Source organism: Enhydra lutris, unplaced genomic scaffold, assembly GCF_002288905.1.
Source record: "Enhydra lutris kenyoni isolate GAN:26980312 unplaced genomic scaffold, ASM228890v2 scaffoldscaffold31, whole genome shotgun sequence".
Taxonomy (NCBI): domain Eukaryota; kingdom Metazoa; phylum Chordata; class Mammalia; order Carnivora; family Mustelidae; genus Enhydra; species Enhydra lutris.
In genome coordinates, this window is record NW_019154115.1 from 8,111,915 (window position 1) to 8,131,077 (window position 19,163).

The 19,163-nt window shown below is 36.1% G+C and overlaps 1 protein-coding gene across 2 annotated transcripts in view; it reads left to right on the forward strand.

The window, feature by feature from the left end:
* LOC111153260 (unc-13 homolog C) overlaps window positions 1-19,163 on the forward strand; it is a 574,799-nt gene that overhangs the window by 445,479 nt on the left and 110,157 nt on the right. For both annotated transcript variants that reach the window (XM_022512170.1, XM_022512169.1), the window contains 4 exons: window positions 7,852-7,948; window positions 8,621-8,764; window positions 13,865-13,942; window positions 18,548-18,625. In XM_022512170.1, coding sequence (XP_022367878.1) covers window positions 7,852-7,948; window positions 8,621-8,764; window positions 13,865-13,942; window positions 18,548-18,625 — 397 coding nt within the window. The remainder of the gene's footprint in view (window positions 1-7,851; window positions 7,949-8,620; window positions 8,765-13,864; window positions 13,943-18,547; window positions 18,626-19,163) is intronic.

Below are 19,163 nucleotides of genomic sequence, written 5' to 3' on the forward strand. Positions count from 1 at the left end.
TTAGATTGTTTCCATATCTTGGCTACTATAACTAATGGTGTAATGAATATAATGCTATATATGTCTTTTTGAATTACTGTTTTCATTTTCCTAGATGAATTCCCAGAAGTGGAATTGCTGGATCATATGATATTTCTGTTTTTAATTTTTTGAGGAACCACCATAAATTTTTCCATAATGGCTGCACAATTTTGAATTTCCACCAACAGTGCATGAGGATTCCCTTTTCTTCACATCCTCGACAATACTTGTTATTTCTTGTTTTGTTTTTTATATAGTCATTCTTTCAACTGTGAAGCAATATCTTGTGCTTTTGGTTTGCATTTCCCTGATGATAAGTGACCTTGAGCATCTTTTGGTGTGTCTGTTGGTGTTGGCCATTTGTATGTCTTCTTTACAGCAGTGTCTATTAAGGTGTTCTGCCTAATTTTTAAATGGGTATGTTTACATAGAGTTTGCTGAATTTTTTATATTTCAGACATTGACTGCTTATGGGTCATATCATTTGTAAATATTTTTTCCATTCAGTATGTTACCTTTTGTTTTGTTGATGGTTTTCTTTGTTGTGCAAAATGTTTTTAGTATGGTGTAGTCCCAGGTGTTTATTTTTGCTTTTGTTGCCCTTGCTTGAGGAGATGAATCCACAAAAAAATAAATAAATAAATACACACACACACACACACACACACACACACACACACACACATATGTAGAGCTAAGATGCCCAAGAGTTCATGCATATGATTTCTTCTAGGAATTTTATGGTTTCACGTCTTACATTTAAGTCTAATACATTTTCAGTTTATTTTTGTGTATGGTATAAGAAAGTAATCCAGTTTTATTCTTTTGCTTGTAGCTGTCCAGTTTTTCTAACACCTTTATTGAAGAAACTCTCTTTCTTCATTGGATATTCTTGCCTTCCTCATCATATAGAAACATGGGTTTATTTCCCGACTTTCTGTTCTGTTCTATTGATCTTTGTGTCTTTTTGTGTGTGTGCTTGATTACTATAGCTTGTAGTATAGTTAGAAATCAGGAAGTGTGATACCTACAGCTTTGTTCTTATTTCTCAAGATCCTTTGGCTATTTCAGGTCTTTTGTGATTCCATACAATTTTCAGGATTATTTGCTCTAGTCTGTAAAAAAATACCATTGGAATTTTGATAGGGATTGCACTGAATCTGTAAGTGCTTTGGGTATTATAGACATTTTTACAACATTAATTCTTTAAATCACAAACATGGTATATATGTCCACTTACTTGGGTCATCTTCAATTTCTTTTATCAATGTATTATTTTCAGAGTACAGTTCTTTAAACTTCTTTGCTAAATTTATTCCTAGGTATTTTTTGATGCAGTTGTAAATGGGTTTTTTCCTTTAATTTCTCTTTCTGATAGTTTATTATTAGTGTATAGAAGTGAAACAGATTTATGTATATTACTTTCATATCTGGCAACCTTATTGAATTCATTAGTTTTAATAGTTTTTCAGTGGTGTCTATAATGTTTTCTAGACAAAGTACATCATCTGCAAATAATGACAGTTTTACCTCTTTTCCAATTTGGATATCTTTGATTTCTTTTTCTCATCTGATTGTTGTGGCTAGGATTTCCAATACTGTGTAGAAAACAAGTGGCAAGACTGGGCATCCTTGTGTAGTTCCTGATCTGAAAGGAAAAAACCTTCAATTTTTCACCATTAAGTATGATATTAGCCATGGGTTTGTTATATATGGCCTTTATTATTTGACACATATTCTCTGTATACTCCTTTTTTTAGAGTTGTTATCATAAGTAGATGTGGAATTTTATCAAATGTTTTTTATGCATCTATTGATATGATTATATGATTTTTCTTCCTTTTTTGGTTGTTGCTAATGTGGTATTACATTGATTTATTTGTAGATAATGAACCCTCCTTTCATCCCTGGAATAAATCCTACTTGATCACAGTATATGATCCTTTTAATGTATTTTTAAATTCAGTTTGCTAGTACTCTGTTGAGGATTTTTGCCTCTATGTTCATTTGGGATATTGACCTGTAACTGTATTGTTTTATCTTTGTCTAATTTTGGCATCAGAGTAACAGTGAGAATGTAGAATGAGTTTGGAGCATTCCTTCTTTAATTTTTGGTATAGTTTGAGGATAGGTATTAACTCCTCTTTAAATATTTGTACAGGGGCACCTGGGTGGCTCAGTCCTTTAGCATCTGCCTTTGGCTCAGGTCCTGGGATTGATCCCCACATCGGGCTTCCTGCTCGGCGGGAAGCCTGCTTCTCCCTCTCCCATTCCCACTGCTTGTGTTCCCTCTCTCACTGTCTCTTTCTTTGTCAAATAAATAAGATCTTTTTTCTTTTTTAAAGATTTTATTTATTTATTTGACAGAGAGAGATCACAAGTAGACAGAGAGGCAGGCAGAGAGAGAGGAGGAAGCAGGCTCCCTGCCGAGCAGAGAGCCCGATGTAGGGCTCGATCCCAGGATCTTGGGATCATGACCTGAGCCGAAGGCAGAGGCTTTAACCCACTGAGCCACCCAGGTGCCCCTCAAATAAATAAGATCTTAAAAAAAAATTTTTTTTTGGTAGAATTTGGCAGTGAAGCCATCTGGTCCTGGGCTTTTCTTCTTTGGGGAGTTTTTTAAATTTATTATTATTATTGATTGAATTTTATTGCTAATAATTGGTCTACTCATATTTCCTTTTTTTTCTTGAGTCAGTCTTAGAAGATCACGTATTTCTGGAAATTTATCCATTTCTTCCCATTTGTTGGTACATAATTAGGTTTTTAATGATCCTTTGTATTTCTGTGGCATAAGTTGTAACTTTTTTTTTTTCATTTCTGATTTTATTTATTTGGGCCTCTTTTTTTTTCTTCATAGCTAAAGGTTTACCAATTTTGTTTATGTTTGCAAAGAACTACTCTTAGTTTCATTATTTCTATTGTTTTTGTGGTCTCTATCTTATTTATTTTTGCTCTTTATTCTTTCCTTTCTTCTACTAACCCTGATCTTTGTTCTTTTTTTTCTTTTCTTTTAGGTATAAAGTTAGATTTTTTTTCTTGTTTCTTGAGGTAGGCCTGTATCACTATTCACCTCTCTTTTAAAACTGTGTTTTCTGCATCTCATAGATTTTGGACTCTTTGTTTCCATTTTCATTTGTCTCAAGGATTTTTCTTTGTTTCTTTGATTACTTCATTGACTTACTGGTTTATAATGGTGTCGTTCAGTTTTCACGTTTGTGTTTTGTCCACTTTTCTTTTTGTAATTGATTTCTAGTTTCATGCCATTGTGGTCAGAAAAGATGCTTGATATGATTTTAGTCTTTTTTAACTTACTGAGACTTGTTTTGCAGCCCAACATGTGATGTATCCTGAAAAATGTTCTATGTGTTCTTAAAAAGAATGTGTATTCTTCTGCTTTCAGATGGAGTGTTGTGTACACATTAAGTCCATTAGGTCTACTGTGTTGTTCAAGGCTAATGTTTCCTTACTGATTTTCTCCCTAGATGATCATTCTATTGTTTGGAGTGTTAAAGTCCCCTACTATTGCTGTATTACCATGAATTTCTCCCTTGTCTAGTAACATTTCTTTTATGTATTTAGGAGTTCCTATATTTGGCACATAGATATTTACAAGTGTTATGCCCCCTTGTTGGATTGAACATATCATAACGTAATGCCCCGTTCTGTCTCTTGTTACATCCTTTCTTTTAAAGTCTATTTTGTCTGATGTAAGTATTGCTACCACAGATTTCTTTTTGTTTCTATTTGCAAGGAATAGATTTTTCCATCCCTTCACTTTTAGTTTGTCTGTGTCTTTAGATCTGAAGTGAATCTATCATAGCATATATAGAATTCTTGTTTTTTTTTTTTTGGTCTGTTTAGCCACCCTATATCTTTTGATTTAATCTATTTACATTTAAGGTAACCCTTGATAAATATGTACTTCTTACCATTTTATGATTGTTTTCTTTTTCAACCATTTTATGGTTGCTTTTGTAGGTTTTTTTTTTTTTTTTTTTTTCTGTTTCTTTTTCTCTTACTCTCTTCTCATGGAATTTGGCGACATTCCTTAGTGTTATGTTTGTATTTCTTTCTCTTTAATTTTTGTGTATCTGTTATAAGTATTTGGGCTGTGGTTATCACAAAGTTCATATGTAATATCCTAAATGTACATTCTACTTTAAGTTGTTTAGGTTCCAGCATGTTCCTACATGCCTACAGCACTACATTTTTACTCTTCTCCTATTTTTTTGTTTTTGATGTCATAATTTACATGTAAGTATTTTGTGTGTCCTTTGACCAATTATTGTAGGTCTAGATGATTTTACTGTTGTCTTTTAACCTTCATACTACCTGTGTTGATGGTTGAAGCACTACCTTTACTATGTATTCACCTCTACACTGAGATTTTTTTATTATGTTTTGTTTTGTTTTTTAGCTATGGCCTTTTCTTTTATGTTTAAAGAAGTTCCTTTCACATTTCTTAGAAGGCCAGTTTGTTGTTGATGAACTCCTTTTACTCTTGCTTGCCTGGAAAATTCCTTATGCTTCCTTCAATTCTGAGTGATAATCTTGCCAGGGAGATTATTATTGGTTGTCATTGTTTTTCTTTCAGCATTTTGAATATATTGTGCCACTATTTCTGGCCTGTAAATTTTGTGCTGAAAAATCAGCTAATAGTCTTATTGGGGTTTACTCATACATAAATAATTGTTTTCTCTTGCTCCTTTAAGAATCTCTCTTTATCTTTAACTGTAGACACTTGGATTATAATGTGTCTTGGTGTGGGTCTCTTTAGATTCATCTTTTTGGAGATTCTGTGTGATTCCTGGACTCGGATGTCTGCTTCCTTCACCAGTTTAGGGATATTTTTAGCCATTATTTCTGAAAATTGGTTTTCTGTCCCATTTTCTATCTTTTCTCCTTCTGGGACCACTACACAATGAATGTTAGTATGCTTGAGGTCCTAGAGGGCCCTTAAATTATCCTTATATTTTACTTATTTTTAAAGATAGATATATATATTTATTTATTTATTTAAGAGAGAGAAAGAGAGAGCATGAGAAGGGGGAGGGGCAGAGGGAGAGGGCAAGAGAGAACCTCAAGTACACTACAAACTGAGCACAGAGCCTGATGTGGGGCTTGATCTCACAACCCTGAGATCATGACCTGAGTCGAAACCAAGTGTCAGATGCGTAACTGATTGAGCCACCCAAGTGCCCCAACTATCCTCATTTTTTAATTCCTTTTTATTTTTGCTGTCCAGTTTGGATGATTTCCACCAGCTTGTCTTCCAGATTGCTGATCCATTCTGCTGCATTATCTAATGTTCTATTGATTTTCTGTAGTACAGTTTTCATTTCAGTTATGGTAGTCTTCTGTTATGATTGGTTCTTTTTAATATTTTCTGTCCTTGTTGAACTTCTCATGGTATTTATTCATTCTTCTCCTGGGTTTAGTAGACATCCTTACGACCATTACTTTGAACTATTTATCTGGTAAGTCACTTATCTTCATTTCACTTACTTCTTTTCAGGGGGGGATTGTCTTGTTCTTTCTGTCATATTTTTTGACATATTGTTCTGTCTTCTCATTATGCTTCTTTGTGTTTAGATCAGCTAATTCTCCTGGTCTTCAAGGAGGAGCTTTATGTGGAAGGTGTGCTATGGGGCCCAGAATCATAAATTTCCCTGGTCTCCTGCCAGGTGTCCCAGGGGTGTCTTCTGTGTGGCTCATATGCACCCTCCTGTTATGGCTGGAGGTTGTTGTTGGGTTTTTAGTACATAATTGCTTGTGGGGGGGTGCTGTCCCCTGGCACAGATGTCTGCTAGGCCCCACTACAACTGCTATGGGCATGCTGGTGAGTGGAGCTTGACCCTGACCTGTATGGCTGAGGGACCAGGCTATAATTGCTTTAGGGGTGCTAGTGTGCAGTGTTGGCCCTGGTGTGACTAGTTGCAAAGCCCAAGGTGGGTCAGGCTTCTGGTGTGGGTGACTGTGATTGAGTGGAGTTTCCGTTTTCTGCTACTCTCTGGCTCTCCTGGATATGGGTATTCATCTTCCCAGTGCAAGTTCTCTGAGCTTTGGAGCCTTAGACTTCCTTATTCTTCAGGAAAGGCCTCTGCACTTGTGGGTTTCACTGGGGTTACTGGTCCTGACCGGACCACCTCTCCTTGTCTTAACTGTCTCCATGTGACATTTTATTTATATCTTTAGTTTTAAAAATCTGTTCTATTAGTCTTCACTTCATTCTCTGTGATAGTTCTATATGCAATTGTACATTTTAGTGTGTTGATGTGAGGACAGAAGTTCAGGATCTTCCTACTCTGCCATCTTGATCTCCTCTCTAAACATTATGCTTATGGATAAAATTTTGAAAGCTTCCGCCTGAAATCAAGAATGAGACTGACAGCTGATAACATCACCTTTATTTAACAATTTACTAGAAGTCCTATGCAATACAATAAGGGGTAGAAAAGTATAATGATTATAAAAGCATATGTTGATGTTGTTAATATTTGTCTATGACATAATAGTACATCTAGAAAATCCAAAAGAAACTATAGGATATCTAATAGAATTTAAAAAGTGGCTCCTGGGTGGCTCTGTAGGTTAAGTGTCTGACTCTTGATTTTGGCTCAGGTCATGATTTCAGGGTAGTGACATCAAGCCCTGGGTAGAGCTCCATGCTGAGCTTGGAGCCTGCTTAAGATTCTCTCTTTGCCCTCCCCTCATGCTCATACACTCTTTCTCTCTCAAAAAAAAGTGAATATAATAAGTCTATATAAAACCTAATTAAATTTCTATATAGTAGCTACAAGCTGTTAGAAAATTACATATTAAACAATACCATTTAAATAGCATTAAAACCATGAGAAACAAATGGTGATGAAAGATGTGCAAGCCCTCTACTCTGACAACTATAAAATGTTACTAAGAGAAATTTAAGATGAACTGAAATAAAAGTGTTCCTAAAAAGATGCATTATTGTAAAGAGAGTAATGCTCCCCCCATCGACTTAGAGATTTAATGCAATCCCATAAAAATTCCAGCAGGTATTTTTGTGCAAATTGACAGATTCACTCAAAAAATGTATAAAGAAATACAAAAGGCTAAGAATCGCCAAGGCAGTGTCGAAGAGGAAGAAAAAAAAAAAAAAACCCTGGAGAGCTGCATTATCAGTTATCAAGACTTATTAAAAGGGTGTAGTGTTAGTTCATGACAAAGAGACCAATAGGACAAACTAGTCTGGAGACAAACCCATATATGCCATTGCCTAATTTATACCCAAGATGGCAATTCAAGGCAGTGGGGTAAAGAATGGTCTTCTAAGTAAGAGGTGTTATGCAATTGTACCTCCACATGGAAAAAAGAACTCTGAAACTTAAGACCGTTCACAAAACACAACTGCAGGTGGATTGTAGATCATAACAAGCCAGAGATGGGCACCCAGGATCAGTTATAGGAGATGAGTAGGTATGGATGAAAGGAAGCCCATCAGTAAAGTACTAAAAAGTGAGCAAATGGCATGATAGGGGTCAGCACACAAGGTGTACATTGTATAGGACTTTGAATTGTGAAGGACATTGTAGTGTAGGAATTGGGAACTAAGCATATTTAAAGTACCATGGGAGGAGCCAAGAAAGAGATAGACATTGAAAGTAAATAAACAGGGATGTGTTTGATGAAGTAAAAGCTGACAGTCTCTGAGAAAACAGAACTGCAAAACAGGGAATAAAAAGAAATGTTTGGTTCTAAATTACTCTCATTTAAGAAAAGAGCAATATTCAGTGTTAATTATGTGCAAGTGATATCTTTTATGGTATGTGACATTATTAATTTTTTTAGGTGGTTTGAGCCTTTTGTCATGCAGTGGCTAGATGAAAATGAAGATGTGTCAATGGAGTTCCTTCATGGAGCACTAGGAAGAGACAAAAAAGATGGAGTGAGTTTAAATTACTTTAAGACTGCTTATTGTCAAGATTCATTCACGTGACTCGTTTTTAAGATAATGGGAATTGTTAGGCTCGTTGTTATTATTTAAGGTTTATTTTAATCCTCTAATGACCAAAATAAATGTGAAACACAACTATAAAGGGCTGGTAGGTACCTTAGGGAATTGTTTAAATTAAAAAAAGAAAATCAATCCCCCTTTTGCTCCACGATTCCTTTACCTCCTGAATTGCAGTCTAAAACTTCAGTAGGGTCATACAAACTTGCTTGTCCTGAAACCTTTCCAGGATTTTAAGACTGGGAGCAGACACCCTCCAAACCCCTCTGGAACAACTTAAGTGTTGAGCCACAATATCTTTCTAAACTGTTCTCATATCTATGGGGAACGAGAAAGAAAAAGAAACAGTCCCTCAGTGTCACAATGGAGAAACCAATTAATAGCAGCCTGCCCCGTGATACGAGTTCTAATACATTTTCCAGAAAAGGACATGAATGATTTTCAAATGGGTAAGCATCTTATTAAATAGGAAAAGAAGGCACGTGAAATGAAGGTACATGATACAGGAGGCCGAGTTATTCATGTGAAATGATTCTCCTCTTGCCACACTCCCTCTAATGTGCTTATTGGGATGGTCTCATCTGGTTTCCTCTTCTCTCCCCTCAGTTCCAGCAGACATCGGATCATGCCCTCTTCTCTTGTTCTGTGGTTGATGTCTTTGCCCAGCTTAATCAGAGCTTTGAGATTATTAAGAAACTGGAATGCCCTAATCCTGAAGCATTATCTCACTTAATGAGAAGATTTGCGAAGGTAGGTTAAAGGGAACGAATGCTTTCTTTTCTGAGACTGCGGGACTATAGCTGATGGAATTGTACCATTGGACATTTAGGTCCTCCTTCTAAGGAGTCTGGAGGAACAAGCAAAGTGGAAACATCTTCAGTAGAAAACTGGGATCCTTGTATCAGAATATTGAAATCACATAATTTAAAAAAATCAAAAGGCTGAAAAGAAAATGAGAAGCCAATGAAGGCCTTTAGGTACATAAGCTATCAGCCTAAACCGTGTTATATTATTTAGTTACCATCAAGTAACCATCAAGTATTGAACTCTAGTCTTTATATGTTAATTAGATAGACAAAAGTAACCTCCTGCTTTTAAAGATAATAGGTAAAAATTCTTTACTTTGATCCTTTCCAAAGGGGACTTTCTTGGTAGCCACTGATTTCAATTTCCCAGTGTGGTAAAACCTGCAAGTAAGCTCTGCAGGAGGATTATTCTGGGGGGGGGGGGGAAATCTCGTCTTTTCTTGACAAGCAGCCGCATTTTGGGTGACTGCCAAGAGAAGAATGAAATGGGGTCATTAGGCATACTGTTGAAAAAAGTGTGTCACATACTATTCTTGTAACTCTGTGGGACTCATGGAAGCAGGGTCATATGGAGAATTTAATAATCTCAGAGTTAATATATTTAGTGACATACTATTAAATGGTGCACAATATTAGAAAGGTAACTAGAATTCACCCTCAGAGTAGTCAGGAAGAAGGTTATGTAAGGTGGAGGTGTGGAAGCAGGGAGAGAGAGCAGGAGGAAAAGGGCTCTGGGGCTTAAGCTGCTGGGCTCCAGACCACCCTCCCCTCCTGGGTACCTTTGACCTTTCTGTAGCTGTGAGGTTGCACGCAGCCACGTGTAAACAAGTGGGTTGCAGGAAAGTGTAAAGAAGTGGGAGGTTACAAAGAGGGTTATTTTAGAATCCACACAGGAAAATGCCTTCTTTGAAGCGAGGAGAAAAGAACTAGGCTCCATGTGTCACTGAGGAAATGTGAGCTTTTATTGGCACAATAAAAAATTTTTTTAGGGGCGCCTGGGTGGCTCAGTGGGTTAAGCCTCTGCATTTGGCTCAGGTCATGATCTCAGGGTCCTGGAATCGAGCCCGCATCGGGCTCTCTGCTCACCAGGGAGCCTGCTTCCTCCTCTCTCTCTCTCTGCCTGCCTCTCTGCCTACTTGTGATCTCTCTCTGTCAAATAAATAAATAAAAATCTTTAAAAAAATTTTTTTAAATACCTAAAATATTCTTAATCTATGTAAATTCAATACTACCAATTATCATCCCATGGAAATAATGTAAGGAAAAAAACCCATTTACTGGGAAAGCAGAAATTGGTAATTTTCATTGAAAGATAAATTCTATTGGAATGATTTTAAAAAATCATAAAAATGAAGATAGGACTTTGTGGTTAATATAATTAGCTATTTCACAGTAACTTCAGACGGTTAGAATTCGTTTTGTTTCATCAGATGGGACCTTTGGTCTTGAAAACCCTATCCTTTTTGGAATTGGGATCCTTGTATCAGAATATTGAAATCATATTCTCTTCCTAGGACTTATATTGATTTAAACTATCTCTTGGAGAAAAGACATAATTAATGATATCTGCAAACAGTTGGGAAAATTTGGCATTGTAAAATGGGGCTTGAAAGGATGGTTTGTCCTTACTAAAGCATATATAAGACTCAATATACCAATCAAATGCTTCACATTTCATAGCTGTGATGAGAGGTGAAGAGTGTACACAGGCCATGGATATTTCTATGGCTTTACTGCTTCTCTCTCTCTCTCATTCTCTTTTTTTTTTTTTTTTTTTGAGTGTTCAGGGACACTGGAGATACAATGCTGAATGAGATGCATGTATTTCTTGTTCTTTGGGAACATAATCCTAATTTTCTAAAGTAATGATGATAATTAATTGAACATTGCTATGTGCTAATAATCTCTTACTTATTCTTCACTACAACCCCGTGACAATGGCACTGTGATTTTTCTTAATTATTCAAATGATGAAATAAGTTTAGAAATTTAAATAACTCAAAGAAGCACCCAACTAGAAATGGCATGGTTCGTGAAATGCTTTTAATCACTAAGCCATACTACCTTCCCAGTCTGGTGTCCAGGAATCAATTGGTGAGTTGGAGAGCAGAATCTCAACATTTCTTTTTATGCTCTGGGCCAAGCCTAGGCAGTTCGGGGGATATTCTACGTTATGCTGCATGTGTTAAAATGCAGTGCTAGAAAGCACCGACGTGACTTTCTAATGTCACTGAACGGATACTATACCTCTTGTCTTCCCTGCATTGCCCTAATACTAAATGCCCCCTGAAAAGATGGATTTTGAACCAGCGTTCTTATTGCAAGAGTCATACCCTAGAGGGACCAACTGGTGGTGTTGACAAGATATTTAGCCCACTTCTAACACATGTCATTAGTTCAGGAAATCCTACTGACTGATTGACAGCTACCCCCCTCAGTGACGGGACTAGCTGCCATCTAATGAGAGCAGAGTGAGGATGGAGATATTTTAGTCCTCCTGCTTGATCTGTAAATTCACAGCATCCCTGGCTTCACCACCATAATCCTGTTAGAATGTCACTATTTAATCTGGAGTTCTTTGAATGACAGTTCCTTTGCTGCACCCATAAAAGAATCATCCATACTTCATGACTCTCTCTCCATGTAAACTCTACTTTCTTTCAGAACATGATGCAAACAGCTTCTGTTAGGCTCTTGCCTCTTGCTCTGTGCTGCCCCATTTCTGAAGCCCAAGAGTCCTACAGAGAGAAGTCATTATTAGCCAAGTCCACGTACTCTGGAAGAAGTTCTGTCTTCCAGGCTTTGCTAGGTACCCCTTCCATCAACAGATTCTCTCTGAAGAGTTAACCTCCACCCTGCTATGCATTCAGTAGGACTGAGATTTTCAAACTTTAGCTTGCATCAGAATCATCTTGGGGGCTTCTTAACACACACCAGAATTGCTGACTCAGTAGACCTGGGAGAGGACCAGAGACCTGGAACTTCCACAAGTTCTAAGTGATGCTTATGAGGCAGCAGGAGATGTGTCTTAGGTCAGTATGTCTCAAGTAACTGCTTACTGGTATTAAAGAAATAACGTCTGAAACGGTTTTATTTTGTTAAATAAATTAGAGTGAAATTGCAGTTGCCCCTAAAATGTGCGTGAGCACTTTCATCAAGCATACAAAGAAATGGATGTTCTCGTTGCCAGTGTATCCACAACTCTCACAGGCACAAGGCCTTACACCATATCCTACATGGCTGAGCTCTTCGCCTTAGCCCACAGCTCATCCCAACTTGCTAACAACCATCAGTGTTTGTAGGTTAGTGAATGTGAGATCCTAGGATCATTTCGTTGGGGAACTGAGCAGACCAGGATTTTCTTGTAGAGTCAGGTGCTGGGCTGTGGGGGATACCTTGACAATAATCAGAAATGAGTGTCTGGATTCTGCTCTCCACACTTTCTCTGGAGCTAGTTAGAATCTCTGAGTCACAACAAGCTCCTCGAGTCTGATTTGTCTTCATTTTTGTTTTTACCACATAATGAAATGTTTCTAAAGAGTTTACACTGTCATTAGAACCTGTACGTTGAAAGCAGTACTCCTATGTATGAGTGAATTGGTACTTCACATGTAAGTTCCAAAGTGAATTTCAGTATTGTGTCTGAAGCCAGATTTGAACAGCTGCATTTGGACGATACTTCAGTCTGATCAGCCATCTGTTTTTCTAGACTTACTGGTCTTCTGCTTCATAAGATTTTATATTTTCCAAGGCCAACTTTCTATTTAAACTGATGCATATTACCATGATTCTTTATACTTCCACAAAATATCAATTTTCTTTCTCCATTTTATCCCTATTTTCAGGTGCTCACTGTGATCTTAAATGTCCATAAAACAAGTTCATAGTTCCGTTTGGTGAATTCAGGCTTGTCGAGTAAGAGATTAAGCTAAAGGAAAGATGTTTAGAGTGTCTCCTGAATTGACCTGAGCCACAAAGAAAATTCAGATGAATATGTCATACAAAAAAGGAAACAGAAGTTTTTTTGTCCTTGGTTTTCTGTGAAAAGATATAATCTTTACTATAGTTAGTGTTGCTTTCTCTCTTCTAAGAAAACCATGTCCGCATTTGGTTTATGATCATTCAAGCTATATAAGTAAAACTGGTAGGCTACAAATTCATCAATGTATCTTGAAGTAATTGAAATAGAATTTAACACGTGTGTTTGTTTTTCCTTATTTTGCATAATTAGTGGAACAGAGGGCATCCTTCAGCTCACAATTAGTTATTAAATGGAGAAGGTAAATGCAAAATTAGGATGAAGAGGACAGAACAAAGGCAAAAATTAGGCAACATTTTTAGGAAATAAAGCACCAATAACTAATTTAGTAAATTAAAGGTAAATGTATTGAAATAGTGTGATACAATAAAAGTCTTCAGAGGTGGTCTTTGATATTAGTAAGGTTCCTTATCATAGAAAATTACTGAAAATATTCATTACTCAGGGACATGTACAGGAATGCTCTGACAACACTTATAATTGTATAAGGTATTTAGGAACATTGTAGAAAGTTGAGAAAATTACCACCACAGTTTTGGCATGCTGTATGTATGTGTGGTAGGGATGAGAGGGGTGTAGGAACTGGAAACCAAGAGGAAGGAGTCAAAGAAAAGTTCGGTTATTAAGGGGGGAAAAAAAGAGCATTAGGGTCCCTAGGTAGTAAGCATCCAAGCATAGAGGAGGCTGCCACAAAATCAGGTCTCTTCTGCGTACTTAGTAAAGTTAGAAATAAAGAATTTCAGGATGGAGCAGATTATGTTAAAATGGAATGAATTAATGAGTTCATGTAGAATATCTTTCACATGTACTCAGAAATATTACAAATTGTCATCTAAGCATGGTAGTTTGAGATCCTTCTTTTGGCAAAGGTATACATTTAATCACTGCATCTATCCCTCTCTTAGCTGAAAAAGACGTGAAAAATTTGCCTGGTTAGCATTAAGCTGGCTAGTGCGTGTATAACTGGACACATTTAACCGGGTACATTTCCTGCTTTTCCTCTAGACTATCAATAAAGTACTGCTTCAGTATGCTGCGATCCTATCAAGTGACTTCAGTTCATATTGTGATAAGGAAAATGTGGTAAGTAAACCTGTGTCTGCTTTCACTTATTCCTCAATTGAGATCCATTTTTTAAAAAACAAATGAGTAAGCAAGAGATTTTCTTTCTTTCTTTCTGTTTTCAAGGGTAATAGGGAATAGGGATCTCAAGAAATTGTTTGAATACTTCTCTGGGAATCCCAATCTGGCTACAGGACAGAAATCAGGGGAAGGTTGAGAGCATCTCAATGCCAAGCCAACTTGTGGTTTTCCATGACAATAGGGAGAAGACTCACATAAACAATTAAAAACCCACATAATCATAAAACACTGAAGCAGAGAACTAGGAATTAAAAACTTGTTTATGTTGATACCAGTCACATAGTTTGGACACTGGTACAATTTAATTGAGTACAATTTTTCTTTCAGCTTTTAAATAAATTGAGAAAGATAGTTTGTGTAAGAAGTAATGCTGGTTTCTCCTCTAAATCATTAACTTAGACTTTTCTTTTCTAGATGATTAAGAAAATCTTGGAACACTGGAAAAATAAAATTAAATTAAAAAAATGAAAGAAAATCTTTATAAAATTGCAACCAGCACTACAACTTAATAAAAGACACCAAGAGATAAACTAAAGCAAGATAAACTGAAGCGATATGGAGTATAATCAGTGGTAGTCTGTGGTGGAAGGTGAAATCTTTCCTATTCACCAAATGTCATTTTAGGAGAATTATATTGGTAACATTATAGAAATAGTTTTAAAACACAAAAAAAAATTTTTAAAGAGGATTTTTAAAGAGGAAAATCAGTTTTGTTTTGTTTTTTAAAAACAGGATTTTAAAGGAGGAATATCAGTTTTCCTCCTCAAAAAATTAGTTCCCACTATCAGGCAAGTCTAAAGAGAATTCTCGGTGAAACCTCATTGACCTCTCACTGACAGCTCATTAATATAAGTCAGTCTTAATGGTTCTCAAAGGTCCCAGAGATGCTTTTTTCTCTAAAATTAATACGTTGCCCAGAAATTTTATTAAAACTCGCAGATATCTCAGCGGTGATTTCTAACTGCCATTGGTTTATACTCTAATAGACAAGACAGGATATTTATTTACTGAAACTGTATATTTGCAATTAAATTCATAATACATTTGAAAAGTAATATGTTGAAAATTGAAACAGTGCCAGATAATTTCAGGAAAAATTCTGATTATATCAGGATAGCCAACTTGAAAAATTTAAAAGGTAGCTATGAATTACCAGGAATAGTTCTTGTCATTCAGAAAAGAAAAACAACCTTAAAGACAGCAGACTTTTTGCTGTATTATGAGTTAACATTCTGTAGTTTATTTTTTAAAACATCGGAGAAAAATCATATATCAATGTTTATTATTCTTTGTATTTTTCTGTATATTTTATACTTTTAAGATCAAGTATTTATAAAGAAAGAAAACACCCTTGCAAATATTACAACACAGGAACTTTTCCTCAGTGCTTTTCTTTCCTAGTTCCTGATATCTTAATGAGTCCTAGACTCTCATTCAAATGCCAAGCATCATTTCAGTGTCTCCATGAAAGAACAGCAACAGCTTAGTGTATGCTTTCAGCTGAGATAAATTGAAGAAATTCTCTTGTAGATTTGTGCATGTACATATAACTATTTCTTTCAGTATCAAGAACATTAAAGTTATTTTTTCTCAGTATATTTATGGTCATATGCCTATAACATCTGCAAATTGATCTAGAAACTTTTTTTTTAAATATTTTTTATTTATTTATTTATTTGACAGAGATCACAAGTAGGCAGAGAGGCAGACAGAGAGAGAGAGAGAGAGAGAGAGAGAGAGAGGGAAGCAGTCTCTTGGCTGAGCAGAGAGCCCGATGCGGAACTCGATCCCAGGACCCTGAGATCATGACCTGAGCCGAAGGCAGCAGCTTAACCCACTGAGCCACCCAGGCGCCCTGATCTAGAAACTTTTAAAGAGAGCTATCCCCCTAACATTTGCTTTCCCAGGGTTCAGAATTAAAGATGACAGTTAGAATGTCTGTAACAGAATATATATTTTCTCTAGCTGTGATGTTTCACCTTGAAACATCACATTTCACCTTTTTTAATCCATTTTCTCATACTCCAAAAACAGCACTGCAACACATATAAATCAGAATTATTTGATTTTGAATATTTAAAAAAAAACCTTTTTCAACTCAGAAACATACTTTGGTCGTAGAGAAATGGCCCTAGTCCCAACACAAATTTCATATTCATTGTAGTTTAGGTTCCTAACTTTGTTCCAGATTTAGATCAGATGAAAGGCATTATGATATTTTTATGGGAAAAGCCAAACTGTATACAAATAAAAAGATGACAACTTCAACATAGGTTATTTTATCTAATTAAACTCATCAACAAATGATATTTCTGAGTTGTTACTGTTCTCTTTACTGTGTGTGTTTTCTGTTTTGTTTTCGGTACCTACAGAGGTGCTTAAAATAAAAGCTGTTTCCAGATTAGGTTTAAGGTAGATTTGTGGAATTCAGTCCTCAGTAGGGAAATCTTAATGAAAAAAAAGAGTCTCATATTTATTTTTGTCTCTCTAGATGACTGCATCTTTTTAATATATGTAGCCTTACCTGGGGTTAATCTCAATCCATGCATATTATTTATTATGTTTCTTGGTTGCTCTTTTCCTTAGTCATATTAAGTGAGCCTGTAGTTCATTTTGTTTCTTAGTTATTCTTTTCCATTGGAAATAGTCATATTAAAAAGACTTGGAGATTGGTTTTTATTTATACAACCAGGGTGCTAAAGTACTAAAGTACTGTTTTTGGTACTAAAGTACTGTTGCATGTGCCAAAAAAGATAAACTTAATATCATAGAAGAGTCTTCCTAGCTAACTTAGATCCATGGGGAGCAGAGTGATACAACATTTACCCATGCACTCTTCCTGCTTCTCATTAAGAGTCATGGTCTTTCTTTGACCTTCATTTTCTCTTTGTCAAATTCAAGCCAAATCTTCCCCTTCTGCAATGAAAGGGAAGAAAAAAGACAAAGAAAAAAAGAGAGAGTGAGAGAGAGAGAGAGAGAGAGAGAGAGAGAGAAAGAAAGAAACAAAGAAAGAAACAAAGAAAGAAAGAAAATCCCAATGCCCCCATCCCCTAGTGGGGGTTCACTTTGCCTTTGGGTCAGGATGCTGAATCCCTGAAAGTTGTGGTCATGCATATTGAGGAAAGCTTAAGCCTAGAGCAAGTGGCTCTCAGTCATAGCTGGGGACCAGAGTTATTTGTGGAATATTGTGGTTCAGCTTACTGAACAGAATCTATGGCAGATAAATCTTAGATATCCGTGTTAGAGAAATAAAATATTTATATGACCGGAATCAAAGGAACAGAATCAAAGTTTAAAATTGTTTTCATAAATCGAAGTGAGGATGTGGTCATTTTAAGAATCAAGTAGAAAGTTTTTCAAAGGTCAGTAATGTGGTTGAAGCAATAATAAAAGCTTTCCACCGATGTGTGCTAACACCTCCCTGTTGTCCTTTAAGTCCTCTCTACGCCTCTCTAATTCCTTATTGGCTCATTTCCCAGAAACTTGGAAGATATATCCATTTTCTTTTCTTTCATTCTTTTCCTCCCCCAAATCAACTGGCTTTTTGAATCAGAATGCAAGAAATATTAAATTATTCTATAACTATTCTCAATTCCATTTTCCAGTGATAAATTAATTCCCATTATTCTAAGTCCGTATGTAGTCCTGTCACAAAGCTTTCCACCTGCATGTTATTGTTCTATTTCCACCTTTTTGGAAACACAGCATCAAACAACATTTTTAAACATGTATTCTGTGGAAAGCTCTGTGAGGCTCTCGGATTAAGAAAAAGCAGAAGACACAGCAGCATGCATGTTACATTTAAGGTCAGTGGGTGAGACAGTGAAAAGCAATATAAATGTAAAGTCAAATAAAACAAATGTCAAGTGAGTGACAAAGGGATATAGTCTGGGAAAGAGAAAGCTCAAACCTGGAATGATGGATGTGATTCAGATAGACACTGAGGTTCAGGTGAAGAGGCCACATGCCAAGCCAGGTCAGAGTCTAGAAAGCACAGGTGTTTTGGGGGGAATAAGCTGCTTAAAGGGGGAAGTTACTCATATTTCAGTAGACAGAGATGGGAAGGAAAAACTAGTTTGGAGCCAGATAATTAATGGCCTTGAGTACTAATGTGCTGGCTTTATCTATAGCCAAGAGTCTATTATATGTGTTTTTTTTTTTTTTTTTCCCTCCCCTGGATTTCTAAAATTCAGATGGTGTTTTGGTTTTTTAAATGGTGAGATATTGGCAAAATTAAACTATTAACTTTTTCTTAAAGTAAGTAAATCTCTAAAAACAGAATTCGGCTCAATGTTAATAATAAAAGAAATAGTAGTAGTAAGTCCCCCATGGTTTATTATCTGGGGTATATTATTGAATTGCATTCCCCAAAATGGTAAGATTTCCCCCTTCCATTCTTAACTTTTAAAAAGTAAAATGAAAATAGAAGGATTATTGCCAAATATAATAGGACATCAGTGATAGTTGTATACTTAAATCACTTATTCAATAATTTATTGTATGAAGGATTCTCACACCACTTTTTTTTTTTTGCTTTATTTATAGCCCTGTATATTGATGAACAATATTCAGCAACTGCGGGTCCAGCTGGAAAAAATGTTTGAATCCATGGGAGGGAAAGAGGTGGGTATATTTTTATGCCTGTATTTGCCAAATATCTACTTAGAGACCATCAGCAGCATATCTCTTTGCTATGGAAAGTGTCAGTCAAGTTTTTTACATGGGTTAACTAAAGAACAGGATATGATAATACTCTAAAACACCATTAACAACTGAAGTGATCATTAACCACAACAGAATACTGAAAGTAAATGCTTTAGAAGTGTGAATGGCAGGAGGGAGATGGCCAGTAGTCCTCTGTAGTGTGTATGTATACATGTAGTTGTATGTACACAAATATGGACATATATGCTAATGATCTGTACTTTCTACAAACTACAGATTTTTTTTTCAACGTATTGCGCAATGTCAAGTTGGTATCAGACTTTTTGTTCTGAGATGTGCTTTGTGGTGCTAGCAATTTTTGATGTATCAGTGGTTTATTGTTCACATCTAAAAGTCTCTGTCAAAATGTGCTGTGTGTTGTGTCTTTGTCCAACATCTTTGACTTGCCATTCCCTGAGCAGAAGAAGGAAGGAGAAAGATTCTTTTATGAGGTTTG